The sequence below is a fragment of the Haliaeetus albicilla genome, chromosome 22 (genome assembly GCF_947461875.1).
Source record: "Haliaeetus albicilla chromosome 22, bHalAlb1.1, whole genome shotgun sequence".
NCBI classification, from domain to species: domain Eukaryota; kingdom Metazoa; phylum Chordata; class Aves; order Accipitriformes; family Accipitridae; genus Haliaeetus; species Haliaeetus albicilla.
In genome coordinates, this window is record NC_091504.1 from 25,695,417 (window position 1) to 25,710,940 (window position 15,524).

The 15,524-nt window shown below is 47.5% G+C and overlaps 1 protein-coding gene across 2 annotated transcripts; it reads left to right on the top strand.

The window, feature by feature from the left end:
* The first annotated feature begins 58 nt into the window (after positions 1 to 58).
* Positions 59 to 15,392, top strand: GGA2 (golgi associated, gamma adaptin ear containing, ARF binding protein 2). 2 transcript variants are annotated; one of them, XM_069810596.1, is made up of 17 exons: positions 59 to 209; positions 866 to 950; positions 1,839 to 1,914; positions 2,410 to 2,508; positions 4,371 to 4,494; positions 5,713 to 5,816; positions 6,304 to 6,384; positions 7,268 to 7,405; positions 8,508 to 8,589; positions 9,532 to 9,651; positions 9,926 to 10,093; positions 10,346 to 10,401; positions 10,693 to 10,844; positions 11,657 to 11,826; positions 12,790 to 12,959; positions 13,545 to 13,655; positions 14,288 to 15,392. In XM_069810596.1, the coding sequence occupies exons 1-17, from the start codon at positions 176 to 178 to the stop codon at positions 14,396 to 14,398; spliced, it is 1,881 nt and encodes a 626-aa protein (XP_069666697.1). In that variant the 5' UTR covers positions 59 to 175; the 3' UTR covers positions 14,399 to 15,392. The 2 variants fall into 2 exon arrangements, with proteins under 2 accessions (XP_069666697.1, XP_069666698.1); XM_069810597.1 differs by lacking the exon at positions 59 to 209 and adding an exon at positions 266 to 294.
* The last annotated feature ends 132 nt before the right edge of the window (positions 15,393 to 15,524 follow it).

Consider the following 15,524-nt stretch of genomic DNA (forward strand, 5'->3'; position numbering starts at 1 on the left):
GAGGAGCAGTCGGAAGTGGGAGGGAGTGGGGGGGTATGTTTTACTGAGCCAGCCCACACCCACAGTCTACACTTCCACGCCACGAAAACTCACGGGGGCGAGCGGTGGCACGCAAGGAACGACGGCGGGTGGATCTGCTTCCTGCGAGCAGCGGGGCGGAGCGGAGCAAGAGTCCATGGCTGGCACTGGGGAACTGGAGCAGTGGCTCAGTGAGTGGGGCTGGGGACTGGTGGGCACCGGAGCAGCTTCAGCTCTGTGGGGAAGGGTCCATCTCCTCCACGGAGCCCCTTTAGGGTGATGTTCATGGGTGCTGTCTTAACCTGCTGCATCTGTCCTGCTCCCAGACTTGTCTGTCTGTTGTCAGCCCCAGTCCTGCCAAAGCGCTGGACTGGGGAGTGGATAAAACTGAAAAATACTTGTTTTCCTCAATTCAGCCGTGGAGGCAGAGCTTTGGGACAGGCACTCATGCAGCCCTTTTGCAAAAGGGTAAACTATGCCTGTGTTCCCGCACGGCAAGGTTTGCAGTCCAGTCCTGGGAGAGCTGGCTGTAAATGCTTTTTAACAGTTTCACGTGCTTTGTGCTGAAAGCAACATCATGCTGTTGCTGCTTTCAGCACCTCAGTTTATGCCTGACTTTGACTGTTTAAGAATGTGTATTCAGGACTGTATTTTTAGGCATATTTTAGTAACAGCTGTTTTGTTCTTGTCCTGTGTCTTCCATTTCTGCCCATTTTACAAAAAGCCCTAATGCAGCTGGTAGCAGTGCGAGGTCTGAGCCGCTTCCTGCCTTGTGCTGCTCGCTTGTACACATCTCGCACTGAGGCTGTTTTTTTCCTTTTTTCTTTCTTTTTTTTTCCTATGTAAGATAAGGCCACTGACCCAAGTATCCCCGAGGAAAACTGGGAATGCATCCAGCGGTTCTGTGACCAGGTGAATGCTGACATAGAAGGGTAAGGCAGACAGACAGCTCTTTGTGTTTGCTCTGGGTTGTATCTGGCTCTGAGCTTCTCTCATGGCTGCAGGGGGAATGGGATCTGTAAGCCGTGGTGTGGGGAGCCCGAAGAGACAGCTGGGAGTGCTTGCTGGGCTCTGCTGCTCCTGAGAGTGTAAATAAGTTGCAAAGAGGAGTATGCCAATGTGGTGGAGGTTGATGTCTAGGAATGGGCTCCGACAGCCATTGCTGCAACCCACAAGGCAGCAGGTTCTGCCTGCTGTGCCCTCACCAGCCTCTCGGGAGACTGGGCGAGGATACCTGCTGTAGGGAAGCCGTGGGTGGGCTCAGCCTCGGATTTTCCTTTCAAAGACGTGGGAGATCTCTGCTGGGACTCCCACACCTTCCAGCTGATAGTCTCAGCTCTGTGGGGAGGAGCAGGAACTAATTAAGCAAATAACCTGTCAAAGCTTAGTGGTCATCTCTTTCTTCAGAGCAGACGCCTGTGCATTCAGAGCCCGTAGTCTGGCACCCGTCTGCCCCAGCAGCGTGTGTGCACAGGGGCAGTCAGCAAACTGTCTCGGGCTCTGCATCAAGGCTCCTGCAGGGAGCCAGCTTGCATGGCACTTGCCCAGGGAGAGCCCCCAGCCTCTCCCATCTGGCTCCCTCCCAGAGGACAGCCTCTGGCCACAGCTGGAGGACAGCACTGGGGTCGCACAAGCTGCTTCAATTCATCTCTCGCCCCTTGTGCGTGTGTCCCCCAGGCCAGCGCTCCGCCAGAAGAAGGGTGTCTGTCAGGTAGCAGGTTGTGAATCCGGCAGTTGCTCTTCTCTGCAGGGCAAAATCAGCAGCATTTGTTTTTCTTGGGAACTTGTCCGTTGTCTGACTTGCTTTTGCTACTCCCCAGCCCATCGCTTGCACTGAGGCTGCTGGCGCATAAAATACAGTCACCTCAGGAGATGGAAGCTCTCCATGCTCTCACAGTAAGTGCTTTCATCTGTGTGCAAGGAGAGGCAGCAGTAACCTGGAAGCAGAATTTGGCGGGTAGAGACAGTATAGCTGTCTCTTCTTTTTCTCTTAGATGTCTCTCCCTTTTAACTTTCCATTGCATAAGGAATACAGAAACCAGGGTATAACGGAGGGAGTAACTGCTGTTGTTCCTTTCCTTGTTGCTCTGCTGAGGTGTTTCAGTGGTCTGCAGTTCTTGCTGTTTGACCTGTGGTTCCACCACAGGGTCAGTGGCCCAAAAGTTATTAGCGATGGGTAGAACATAGCAGATGGTCTTAATAATGCTGCTTAAGAAGATTGGATGAAGGAGAAATACATGTTCTTGCTGCACAACTTCCTTAGTATCTTGTATTTGTGAATGCAGAGCCAGAAAGTTCTTAGATTTAGTATTTTAATGGCAAAGTTATTTTAAAAAATTCCCCAAGACTTGTGTCTACAGTTTCTGTTTGGTACTGTTTTGTTTTCTGCAGGTGCTAGAGACCTGTGTGAATAACTGCGGCGAAAGATTTCATAATGAAATAGCAAAATTCAGGTTTCTGAATGAGCTGATTAAAGTGCTTTCCCCAAAGGTAGGTGGTCATGGTTACACTGGACAAAACACATGGGGCACACTGTTTATTTCATGCTGGATATGAAAACTTAGAATTAATCTCACATAGAAGTAGAGCAGAATTTATATTCTGTGCCTCCAAGCATAAGGACTGGATGTGAATCCCCCTGTAAAAGATGCAAGCCAGAGTCTTTCTGTGAAAAGATTTTTCCTTGTGGTTTCTCCCAGCTCTGCAGAGAGAGTCAGGGACTCTAGAGGAGCTTGAAATTGTTCCTGTGACCCCTTTTGCCTCTTGGTGATTTTTACAGAACTTTGGTCGGGGAAGTGTCAGAGGACAGAGATGCCAGGAGCTGCCCAGAGCCTCTCCCCTGTTTTCTTACGCTCTGTCCTCAGACTCTTGTGCTCAGGCTGCTCTCCTTCTTGCTTTGTCCTGTCAGAGGTTAGCCTGGGTTTGGGTCCTGTTCATGGGGCAGGATCAGCTTGGGTAGCGGCAGGGGGGACTGGATTTCAGCAGCCCTCATGCAGCCCTTGTGCAGCTCTTGCTCCACCATCGCCTGACAGTTGTGCATTCTTGCAGCCCCTTTGGGGTCCTGCTGAGGGTGTCCTGAAGGCCAGGCAGAGGGCTCCCAGCCCCCGGGCAGCGACAGCCCTAAGTCAGGAGCGGGCTGGAAGGGATCAGCTGTACTAACGTGGAAGCTGCCAAGTCCCTTCCTGCCGCTCCGCTTCCCTGGCTCGCAATATATTCATTCAATATATTCAACATAGTCATTCCTGCTCCCTGCTGTGGGCACTTTGCTTCTGAGTGCAGTTGCCGCCTCCTGAGAAGAGAAGCAGCCAACAGAAATGAGAAGTTTAGTTTGAGAAGCTAAGTGAGCTGTGAGTTTGGAATGGATGCACTGGGTCCCCTGGCAGTGCCTCTCATGATGAAAAATGGAGAGCTGTTTTATCAGAGACTGTGTAATCTTCACGCCTTGCTCCTCTTGCATCAAATAGCAGACCTGGGACTTTCTTAAATACCCTTCTCAGCAACTCAGCAATCGATTCCCCCTTTTAGTGGGTCCTGCACACATTTACCACTTGTACAAGCTTCATTTTCCATTACATCATCTCGATGGCAGAGGTGCAAAAAGCTGATTTCAGGGAAATGTTTAACTGAACAGCAAAACCTCTTCTCTCAGTCCCGGGTTTGGTAGACGTATTTCAGTGAAACAAGAAAATTTAAAGAATATGTCACTACAGAGTGCTTTGTTTGCTGTTTTGGCAGAACAGGTATCATTTAATGAGTTTAAAATGCCTAATGCTTTGGAGGTTTGCATGTGGCTTTTGTCATTCCTCCTGATGTTTTTATAATACATTAAAGTGAGTGCTTGTAGGCAATAATGAGAGAAATCAGAGAAAACATCCAGATGCTGAGAAAAGACAGTAACTTTCGTTTCTTGTGTTGTTCAGTTTTCATTTGTCTGGGTCTGGCTGAGGCCAGTGGTGCTATTTGCGTTGCAGGCAGTTAAGGGAAGTATTTAAAGTCAAGCACAGAACTGTTTACACTAAAATAAAACAACCTACTTTTGGTTTCGGATTCAATAACCAATCAGAGAAGTTTTGAAATGGTTTCATTTTGATTGTCATAGAATATTTATGTAATTATCATACACTTAATAGCATTCCTTGTATTTACAGCCACAGCTATATACACCATTTCCTATACCACAAGATACACAGTTGACAACACTGTGAATAAAGTGTTGGGAATCCATTTGCTACTTGGTTTCTGCACACAAACAACTTGGGGCTAGACCCATATGCCATATCTGGCACTAATTCTTTGGTTTTAATCTTTTTTGTCTTACTTTACTTTTTTGTTTTGGTTTGGTTTTTTTTCAGTACTATGGAACCTGGTCTTCAGAAAAAGTAAAGTCAAGAGTCACAGAAGTAATATTCAGTTGGACAGTCTGGTTTCCTCAGGAAGTTAAAATCCGGGATGCTTATCAGATGCTAAAGAAACAAGGTTTAGTTCTGTTATTTCAGTTTCCTTTTTAGCTTTCCAAGTCACATGGTTTCAGACCACAGATATCTGCCCTCTTTAATTTGTGACTCAGCTTTTTTCATAAAATGTTGTAAGGAGAAAAGGACAAAGGCCACGCTTACAAGGCTGTTTGGGTACTTAAGGATGCATGCAACTGTTTAAAGAGATTTACCGAAGAACAGCCTTGTTGAGTTAAAGATTAGGCTAGCCTTGTGGCCTCTCTTCACACAGTGCTCACCACTGTTGTGCAGGGAAAAGGTACAGGACAAACTCAGCGTGATCTTTGCCCTGGAATACTCTCCCAGGATTATGAGGGATGGGTTTGGAGAGATCCTGAGCTGGATTTTTCATCCATTCCATCATATTTAATAGTCCTTAATGGTATTGTAATCCAGAAATTTGTCCAATCCCGTCTTGATATCCCAGGTAATAAATTTCACAGCTTAACTAAGAAAGTACCATAATACTTTCTGTGGAAGTTCAGGGGATTTAGGGAATTTGTTTAGATGCTTCCCACCAGGTTTGCTTTGTGCATCTTTGAGCCTCAAATGGCTTTGCAAGCCTTCCCCCAAGTACTGCTGTGGAAAGCTTCCTCACTGTCACTGCCTTTCCTTTGTGCAGCGACTGCTGCAGGCTGGGCTGTTGCTGCAGCACCGGTGGGGTGCTGAGCAGGGGTGCTGGGTGCCCTCCTGCGGGGCAGCTCTCGGGGACCGCTGCCCATCCAACGCCTGCACAGTCAGAGGTTGCTGCTGCTGCAAGCGCTGGCCGGAGAGGCATGATGGGGGACGTCCACGGAATCACTGTTGGTGTTAGGGGTTCCTTTGGTACTCGGTTGTGTGTGTTTGGTGCCCTACATTTTATGGTTGTACTGATTGTGGCGATCCTGCTGCTCGGAGGTCAATACTGGTGTGCTCCCAGTGCTCTTGCTATGGGAGAATTTTAGCAATTCACCCAGAGGGAGTTCAGCTCATCTGAATTTTATTTTCTACCCTGAAAATCTCATTTAGCCTGTGCTTAATTCAAGGGAGAAAGGGAAGTCTTTTGTCTGTATGTGTGCTAAGGCAACTCCTTGCTGCTTCATCTCATTCTGTAAAGTTCTGGGGTGGGGTGAAAGAAATAGGTGCAAAATCCAATGCACCATTGAGCATTGGTGTTTTAACAGCTCAGGCGTCAATGAACAAATACTGTTACCCATTCCAGGGATTGTAAAAGAAGACCCCAAACTGCCAGAAGACAAAATTTTACCTCCCCCTTCTCCGAGACCTCAGAATTCTATTTTTGACACAGATGAAGAGAAATCCAAGGTAAACCTTAGGGTTTTCAAGCCTATCCCCCCCCCCCCGCCCCGATTTGTACTGATGAGAAAACAGGCTCGGACATATTTTGGGAGCTTTTGCTGTTTCAGACAGAGTATCTTCAGAATAATGCTAATACTTCATGCTGTACAACAGCTAGAGAATTCTTTGATGCTTTGTCAGAATTTTTTGCTTAGCAAAAAGTGAAACTTTTCTAGAGAAAAACATCAGTTTAATAGAAACTTTCCCAAGGGAGGGAAAAGTTCTGCAGAGCCAGAGAGTTCCTATACCCAAACAGCCAGTGTGTGCAGGCAGCTGTAGGAGGCAGCAATGTAATCTGGATTAGATTATGGGACATGAGTCCACTTATTTCCAGAATTATACAAAATATTATGACAGTGGGTGTCTCTCAGTATCTGCTCTTATGTGATGTGTGCCTGTAGTATGGTGCCTAGAGACTGCTGCTCACTGTTGTCCAATGCTATCCCCTCAACAGCTCTTAGCAAGGCTTTTAAAGAGCAACCACTCTGAAGACCTGCAGGCTGCCAACCGTCTGATCAAGAGCATGATTAAAGAGGTAGGGAGCTCCTTGGGTCAGAAGCTGTGTTTGCAGCTGGGGAGGGTGGGAGGGGACTTGGTAGTTCAGTTTTTGACAGTGGTCCCTCTATACCTGACCTCTGTAGTGCCTGCCACCTCATTGGTATTAAAGGGAACACCAAGAGGTGGTAGTGGGAACCTTGCTGCGTTATCAGTCTCAGGTGAACTATTTAAGCTGCCCCAGAGGAGGGACGATTTTCAGTATTTGTTATTCCAAAATTTCAATGTGGGATTATTTTGTTTTGTTTCCCTAAAATATGCCATTGCCAGGAAGAGCAAATATTTATACCCAGGAGCCTGTATGACAGGACACTTCTACTTTAGTGGGATCCCGACAGTAGTACTGCATTAGTGATAGCAAGTTTCCAAAAATAGACTCAGTTCCCAAGTGGAAAAAAGCCATATCTGTACAAAACTGCCTGTTTTGTACAGCAATGTGTGCGTGCACGTCTGGTGTGTCTGTCTTCATCTTCCATCTGAAAGGGCACACCAATTCTCTGCATAAATAGGAGATTTGGTTTGGTTTAACGAAATCCCTGCTGTCGTTTTGAGACTGTTGTTCTACATGGCAGAAGCCACCAGCTCCCAACTCTAATTTTGAAGTCTTACTCGTGACTGTGGTGAAATGAATTCTTATGCACCAGCACACTGGCCAGGGTACCCTGAGAGGGGCAGGAGGTTTCCATCTTCACCCTTGACAGGGAAGTGTGGTGCAGCACTGATACTGGAGCTGCTGGGGGGGTGAGTCCTTACACACACTGCTTTGTGCCTCCTCTACCTGCAATAAGATACTAGTAGAAAGCAACATGCATTGGCTATACTAGCCAAATCATCATATACTTTTATTTCATTTTTCATCAAAGGAACAAGAAAAGTCAGCTAAGGTGTCCAGAAGAGTGAATACCATCAGTGAGGTTTCTGAGAATGTGAAACGTATGGACGAATTACTGGAAAATTACAAGAGACAAGAATTATCCAAATCTGACCAGGAGTCCCTACAGGTAAATGGTCTTTTTCCTGCATAAGAAGTTCTTTTGACTGGCTATGGCTGGGAGGGCCCAGGGCAACAGGATTCAAAGGGCAGCTTCTGCCAAGGAAACAGCATTACCACAGCAAATAGTTTCCAGCATATTTGATGAATAACAGTCCCTTCCATCAGTGTAATGGAAATTGGAATGGAACCGGCTCCTGCTGTGCCAATTTGACTTTCTGTCCAGGTTAGCTGCTCTTCTTGTGGTATCTTACGGGGAAATGGTTCTTCCTCCAACAGTGGTGTAGCACACAGGAATCCCCTTGAGCCTGGGCATGCTTAGGTGGGTGTGACGAGATCCGACCAGAGAAGCTCAAAGCTGTGGGTTCTTCAGCTTGTGCTATGGTTTATGTGATTCCCTTTTTTCTGCCCAGAGTTCACTGGTCTGCTGCTGCTCATAATTATCAATGAATTGTGGAAACGTTTGATGTCACTAATAGGGCTGTCAGAAGAGCTTTATGGCCTCCAAATATCTGAAACTCCATTAGGATGCTTACCAGACTCTCAAATTAAAAAAACTCTAGAAACTGAATTTTTGTAGGTAAGAACTTCTGTGGCTGTGTGTGACAGCAGAGTTTGGAGTTAGCTGCTGTTGGGAGGGCTGCTGCTGTAGATGGAAGAGAGTCTACTTTCAGACTGAAGAAGTGGCTGCCTCCGTGCCTCCTTACTTCCTAAAAACCAAGCGGCCTTGCATTGTCTGACGGTAGTTGCAACTGGCAGTTGTAATACTTCCCTCTGAGTACCGTGATCGATCTATTCACACCTGGATACTTTTTCTTTTAAATTGAGTAATTTTACACTGATCTATCTTACATCTGTATGCATAGAGAGGATGCGATTGCTGAGGAGATACCAGCAAACCCTCCTTGTTCCAGTGTCTGTACTTCCAGGCCACTGTGGATTTTTAAGAGTACAGCAACATGCAGCATTGATACCCTTTGTCTGGACCTGGGCAGAAAGCGCATCTTCCTCTCCTAGAGGGGTAGCATCACTTACAGGTGATCACAGGAACAGGGAAGTGTGAGACTGTCTGGGATCTCCTGAGCAATGATGTGAACCATTTCCTTCCATAGACTCTGTTTCAACGCTGTGAGAAGCTCAGGCCACTGCTCTTTCGCCTTGCCAGTGAGACAGTTGATGATGATGAGGCTCTAGGTAAGAACCAACCCTGTCCTTGGATTTCTTTGCAGTTAAATTCATCTACCTTTGCTTTGACAAGTGGGATACGCCCTTCCTCTGAGAGGGGAATGCTTAGGCACTTGCTACCGTGCTGCCAAAGCTTTCCACATTCACCTTTAAACCATGCCCATGGGAAGCTCCTCCCACCCCTTTCCAAGGAAGGTATAGATTTTCACTTGGAGCCCAAAGTTAAACAGTCAATCCAGTTTCTTCTAGCCAAGGTGGTTTTCAGAGTTTGTGGAGTTCTGGTGTTCAGAGAACTGGAGGCTTTTGCAGTCTTATCTCTACAGAGATTGAAGTTCTCCCTGTCTATCAACACAGAAGGGAGAATATTTTTTGAATTTCTTAAGTAATATATTGAGGAGGGCCATATGAGTGGAATCTTTGAATTCCATGGTTGTGAAATTTAGCCCTTCCCAGAGGACTGCATTTCACAGTCTTGTCCATATGCCTTGAAAACCTGACTGAAGGGATGCCTTGCTGAATAGAGATCTTAAACAGCAAACATAAGAGCTCAGCTGTGCCTCAAACATTTCATTCATACCCATGAATGCCAGGGTTCCTCAGCTGGGGAGTGCTGGATTATATACTCAAGTACACTTGGCAAACTTGCAGAGAACAATAAAGTGCATAAGAAATGGCAGGAACTGTAAGTGCTTTAGAGATAGGATCAGATTTCAAAGTGATCTTGATGAATATGAGAGAGGCCTGAAATCAGCAGATGTATGCGCAAAATGCTGCACTTCAGGAAATGGAATGAAAAACTAGTCAGGAGTTTAAGGCATATTGCCCCACTAGACTTTGCTCCAGGCAAGTCCTTAGATGCACTGTACCTCCCTCATGTGCAGTTTGGAGAGTGCCGTGGAACTGACCCTCCCATTAGAACATTAATGTTTTGTTTCTTCTCTTGTTTTCCAGCTGAGATACTGCAGGCCAATGACAAACTCACACAGGCGCTCGGGCAGTACAGGCGGGTTGTAGCCAGGCATGAAAATGGTGATGGAGGAGGTTCAGCTACCAGTTCTGCTGATGCAGCAGGTAAAGAGCATCCAGCAGCATTCCATGACAGCTCTGCTCCTGCACGTCATGTATGAGTGGAGTTCGGAAGGGAAATGGTTCTCGGAGAATAAATGTGGAGAAAATCCTTTAACACAGGAAAACTATGATGTAACCATCATTTGCTTTTATGTATAGTTGATAGGAAATATTCCTGAAGTTCTTCATCTATGAGTCCTTTCGGGCATGCCTGCACCCATAAATACACTGTTCCTTTCAGGAGGTTTCTCTTTAACTCTTTCTGCTCTTTCCAAAGCATGCCGGCCAACTCCAAGACGCATGAAGAGCTATACACTGATTGACTTCTCTGAACTGGAGGCGACATCCCAGTCTCCTACAGACCAATTTGCAAACATAACCACCGCCTCCCGGCACAGCAGCACAACCTCTACCTGTCTGCTCGATGAGGAGTTAAAGTCATTAGGTTTGTATGTGCAATTCAGTACAGCGTTACCCTTGTTACTAGGGTTCGTGGTGTTTAATGAAGATAGGAGAACTTTGACTTTAATGTCAGTCCTAAGAGAAAGTAGACCCTTTCAGCCAGTGTCGTAAATTTTCAAGAATGTAGTTTCTTTAATGGTGTTAGACTGTAGTTAAACTGCTGTTAGACAACAAGAACCTGTAGAAAACCCTTGGTTTTTGTAATTGATCTGTAGCATTTTGGCATCTTTCTTAGGTCTCAGCAACTCTCCTGTTGCACAGAAACCACCACCTGATTTTGGATTAGCAGAGGTGAGTGATCCTCAGATACTTAAGTCCATAAGGTACAAAGGACAAAAATCAGATGTGATTCTTGATCTAGCTTTCTCTGGCAGCCTTTTGTTACACTGCTCTATTCTGAAGGGAAACTGGAATCCTTGTCCTCTGCAATGAATTTCTCAGTTGCAGTTTGCAACCAGATTACTCATATTTATTTCTACTTTAAGTAGTGTTATTGAAAATGAGGTGGTTCTCAGTGGAACAGGTCTGATTTTTGCTGATGTGATGTTCTATAGCATGAACCAGAAGTGCCTTACTTTTCAGACTGATGTACACAATGGATATGGTGAAATTGTAAGTGCTGTTCAAACACTGGGACTGCAGGAGAGCTGGGAAGACAGCTGTTCGGAGAAGAATGCATTTCGGGGCCTGGCTGATCAGCTCTCTCCACCATCCAGGACCAAGACATTATCCTTGTAAGCAAACTCTGCATAATACAGACTGCCTTTGGAGATGAGGACTACTGTTTTAGAGCAGTGAGTTTTAGGAAAACCTTTCAACTACAACTGGTTAGTGATGGCAAGCTATCCATCTGTGCATTGGCTCTTAAGCAGCAGTTATGATCCTGTTAATTGCACTGTGTGCAATTGCACACTAGGACCTTCCAAGGGTCAGAAACTTGGAGAGACAAACCCCATGGCCTAGTAACAAGGTGATCCTGAGGTAAAGGAACAAAACCATTGCAGTCAGGTCTTTTTATAATAACCTGTGACTCAAAAAATACTTTCCCCAGCTTTCTTCAGGCTGCAACAAAGTAGTTTCCACGCATTCAGTGGAAGCCTAACAGTTCATGAACCAAATTAATCATCCACATGTCTTCACAGCAGGTGACCATTACAATATGCTTATCCAGTCTGCCATAATACAAGCCAGGAAATTTTACTGGAGATTCCCAACTTCTTTGAGCTAGAATTTCCTTTAATCTCACTGACTAGAGCTCCGGAGAGCCTGTGAATGGGGAGAGTAGGCTTCCAAAGCCCTGAAACAAAGTTTCACGATAGTAACAGAAATCAAAGTCTGCCTTACTGAATGCTGAAACAGCAACTTCTTCCCATATGAAATAGAGACAGTTTTTTAATTTCTCAAGAACTCGGAGAGTATAAGCTTGTACTTTCTGTATACCTAAAAGGGATGAGGGATTGGGAATACAAATGCACACAGCAGAAGATGGTATATACCATGTAGTCTCCCCAGTTAATATAAGCTTTCTACATGCTTTTCTTTCCAGGGATTTATCACCCATGAAATTGCCCTTTCCAGATCTTCCAAATAGCTCAATGGCAGATACTTCATTCTCCAGCCTAGGCTACGAGCTGAAGCCTGCTGCCTCTTTGCATCCAGCTTCCTATGATGCTTCTCTAGAAAACCTTTTTGTCCCTTTAATTTCAATTACACCGAGTAAGTGCAATGATTTCTGTGCCCCAGCTCTGCTTACTAGTGGCTTACTAGAGCTCTTCTGTGATTTTTGCAGGCGAGCAAGCCAAAGTAGCTTCATGCTGTGTGGGTTGGCTGGAGAAAAGTAATGACTGTTCTGTGAAGGACTTAATGTATCTGAGAAGTTGAGCAAGTGCTAGGGATCATACCATGGAAATGTCCTTGTCCTCCCTACTCAGTAGTCAGGAGTTTCCTGCCCTGGCTAACCTCTGTGATGTGCTTCTAAACTGTTTGCCCTTAGCACCTTTAATCAAGTTTCAAGCAGTTCTTCTCCAGAGGCTAAAAAGGTATCTATGGGTGGGAGTTGCTCTGCTTCCCAAAGCAGAGCTGTTCTTTCCACCTCTGCTTTTCAATTCAGCACTCTTTGGCCCAGCCCTGCAACCACTTGATGGAGCATCAGCCTGGGTACATGGCACCCCAGTGTCTCAGAGCAGGACACATCCTGTTATGAGGACTGCAGGGCTGTCGCTACTTTTGGAAGAGGACAGGTGCAGAGACATTATGACCTGATTGTCTTCTGCCTTCAGTCTCTCAAGTGAAGGATTTACCAGATTTTGGAAGGGCTGAATGGTGATAGTTAGGTGTGGATTTACCAGGCAATGGTGATAAGGGCTAAGTCTTGTGTGTGCCGAAGAATTACATTTTGCTTTTCCCATCGTATCTCTATTGGATCCACACTTGACATCTCCAGCTGACTGTTGAAATCTGAGCTGCTAAATCTCCAATTTAGACAATCAGATTCCTTTCTCTGCCTTAGAGGCAAAATGTAAATCACAGGCAGCTGCTTGGTCTGTGAGTTTGCTGGAGGAAGTAAAAGTTTGTATGCGTGTTTCCTCTTTGCTGTTCCTTATCCTGTCTTTGCTGTTCTGCCCTCAGAAGGAAGGGGAATCCACGCTTTGTTTCTGACTCTCCTTTTGTCTCCGGCAGGCAGTATCTGTCCACTTACTGTGTATGACAGGAATGGTTTCAAGGCCATGCTCCACTTCTCCAGAGACCGGGCTCCTGGCCGACCAGATGTGCTGGTGCTGGTTCTTTCCATGCTGAGCACATCAGCTCAACCAATTAAGGACATAGCATTCCAGGCTGCAGTCCCGAAGGTGAGAAGCCTGTGGTGAGTGGCAGAGAAGAGGGACGACTCAGAAATGTCCTGAGGAGAAGGTTCGCCCTTACTTGCTTAGGATTTTCTTTGCTCATCAGAAATTGCACGCCTCACTTTCTCTGAACGGTGAACCTGCTGTATGGTGGTGCCTGTGGCGCCAGTGTTTGTTTCACAGCGTATATCCCTGGCCTTGTGACAACTAGACGGGGCTCCATACATGCTGGTTTAGCCTCCTGGGGAAGGCACTCGTTCTGCCTTTGTATGTACAGCATGGAATTATCTATTTAGGAATATCTGCCTTTAGATGCAGGCTGTGAAAAGGCATGCTTTTCATTAAATGCCAAAATGTGTGGCCTGTAGTTCCCTGGGTCCTCCTTCTTGCTCTTCTGGGATGCTGAAAAAGGCCTGGGTCCCTCCCTGGGAGTGCTGAGGGAGCTGGCTGATGTCGTTGCGAAGCCACTCTTGATAATCTTTGATCGATTGTGGTGACTGCGAGAAGTGTCCAAAGTCTGGGAAGGTCACCCTCATCTTCCAGGTGGTCCCAGCATGGACCAAAAAGCATTCCTTTTGTTTTCTCTTTCAGACCATGAAAATAAAGTTACAACCAGCATCCGGTACTGAGCTGCCCGCCTTCAGTCCTCTCCTCCCCCCTGCAGTGGTATCCCAGGTCCTGCTGCTCGCCAATCCACGCAAGGTATGTGTGGTGATGGAGTCTGCTGGTGGAGCACTCGGAATGTCACTGTAGCGGGTGGGGTATTTGTATGAAAGATGGGGAGAATATCATTAGCAGGAAGATGCAGGGGAGAGACAGAGCAGTCTGGGCTGTGCTGGGAAGACATTTTTCCCACTGAAACAGCTTTCCAGAGCTATAATCTGAAGGATTGAATGGGCAGTTGCTGCAGGGGCCTGCACAGCTCTGCCTCAGTCTACCTGCAGAGATGGCTCCTGGTAGACACTGTGTGGATGTTTGCAGCTGATGGAACACGAGGCCACCCAAGGAGCAAGCAATGGGTGGCAGTTCTGTTGCATTGGTGAATAATTATGAGACTGATGATTGGTGTAAGGAATCTTCTGTCACTGTGAAGGTTGGCCAGGCCTGGATTGCCAAGCATGCCCCTGTGTGGCTTGCATAGGTCTCCCAGTTGCTCCCTGAATATCTTATGAAGATCCAGGTCTCGTTCTGTGCAGAGGTTCCACGTGGCTGAAGTGTTACTCTCCCCTTCCAGAGGGTGATTCATTGCAGCAAGGCTTCGAGGGGTGAGGCTGAAGCGGGCCCAGGAATCTGCAACCATGACATGCCCCTCTCTCTGTTCCTTTCTCTCATAGGATCCCATCCGACTGAGATACAAACTAGCGTTCATGCAAGGCGTGCAGCCCTTCAGTGAGGTGGGAGAGGTGACTGGCTTCCCAGAAGCAGAGCTCTGGGGCAGGAGCTGAAGTTCAGCAGGCTTGGATGTTGCCATATTGCCTTAGCCACAGGTGGGGAGGGACTGTGTGCCAGCAGTGCCGGCCTGGACTCCATAATGGCTCCTTTCCTCAGGATCCGCCATCTCCTTCTTCCTTTTGGTTTCTGTGCCAGTGTCTGGCAGGAGGAGTATAAACTGGCTGCTTCTGCCATGGCCTTTCTCTGTAGCTGACCGTGCTTTACAAGAGACTGCTGTAGAGCCCTGCAGCCCAGGAGCCCTAATGCTTCTTTCATACAAGTGTTTCCTGCTGCTTTCTGGGCCAGTGTTCCCTCACCCCCATTACTTTTTCTTTCTGAATTAAAAAAAAAAAAAAAAAAAAAAGCAAACCTATCCCAACAATCAGCCCTCGTAGCAGACTGCTTGGAGCCAGGGCAGGATCTGTTGCAGGGGCTTACCCACCCTGTTTTCACTGGGGCCTGTGTGCTAATGTGCAGGCAACAACGTGAGGAATGGTGAGAGTTGGGCTATCTGGACTCTGGCAGAGGCGGTTTATAGGGAAAGGTACAAAACGGAGGGAAGAGAGCAAGCAGGGGGAGGGCTTTGGGGCCAGCCTGTGAGAAAAAACCTCTGAGACACTCATCCGTCCCCAGGCCCCGCATCTTGTCTTGCTCTGGCTCCTTCCTTTGGGCTCTGCAGAGCTCCAGGCACGTTTGGGGCTTTCTCCTCCTCATCCTCCCCACAGTCGCCTCCTGCCTGCCAGCTGCGCTGCGGGGACACCGGCCCACAGCGGGGCCGAGGCCAAGGCCTTCGGTTAAAAGCCCCTGCGCTTCCAGCTGTGCGGGAGGAGAACGGGCGTATTTTATTGCCCAGGTACGCTGAGCCATGAGGACGGCGGGAGGGAGGTCCGCACCCCCGGTGCAGCGGGGTCCCGGAGCACCTTCCCGGGTCCTGGCCGCCCCGGCGGTATTTTGGGTGCGAGTTTGTCCCGCTCTGGGACACTCCCCCGCTGTTTTTTCTCCACAGACCCCGCTGAGGGTGGCGGCTCCCCGCCTTTAAGCCGGTGTCCGAGCCGGAGCGCAGGGCCTCCGTTCCACGGCCGCGGCCCCGGCCCCGCCCACCCGCGCCGGGGAACGCCCCCGTCCGCCGACGGTGGCCGC

Excerpts from the sequence above, each read along its gene's own strand:
- GGA2 (XM_069810596.1), top strand. The coding sequence starts at position 176 with ATGGCTGGCACTGGGGAACTGGAGCAGTGGCTCA. Across the intron at positions 951-1,838 it reads GTGAATGCTGACATAGAAGG|CCCATCGCTTGCACTGAGGC; the intron begins GTAAGGCAGACA and ends GCTACTCCCCAG. Across the intron at positions 7,406-8,507 it reads CTGACCAGGAGTCCCTACAG|ACTCTGTTTCAACGCTGTGA; the intron begins GTAAATGGTCTT and ends TTCCTTCCATAG.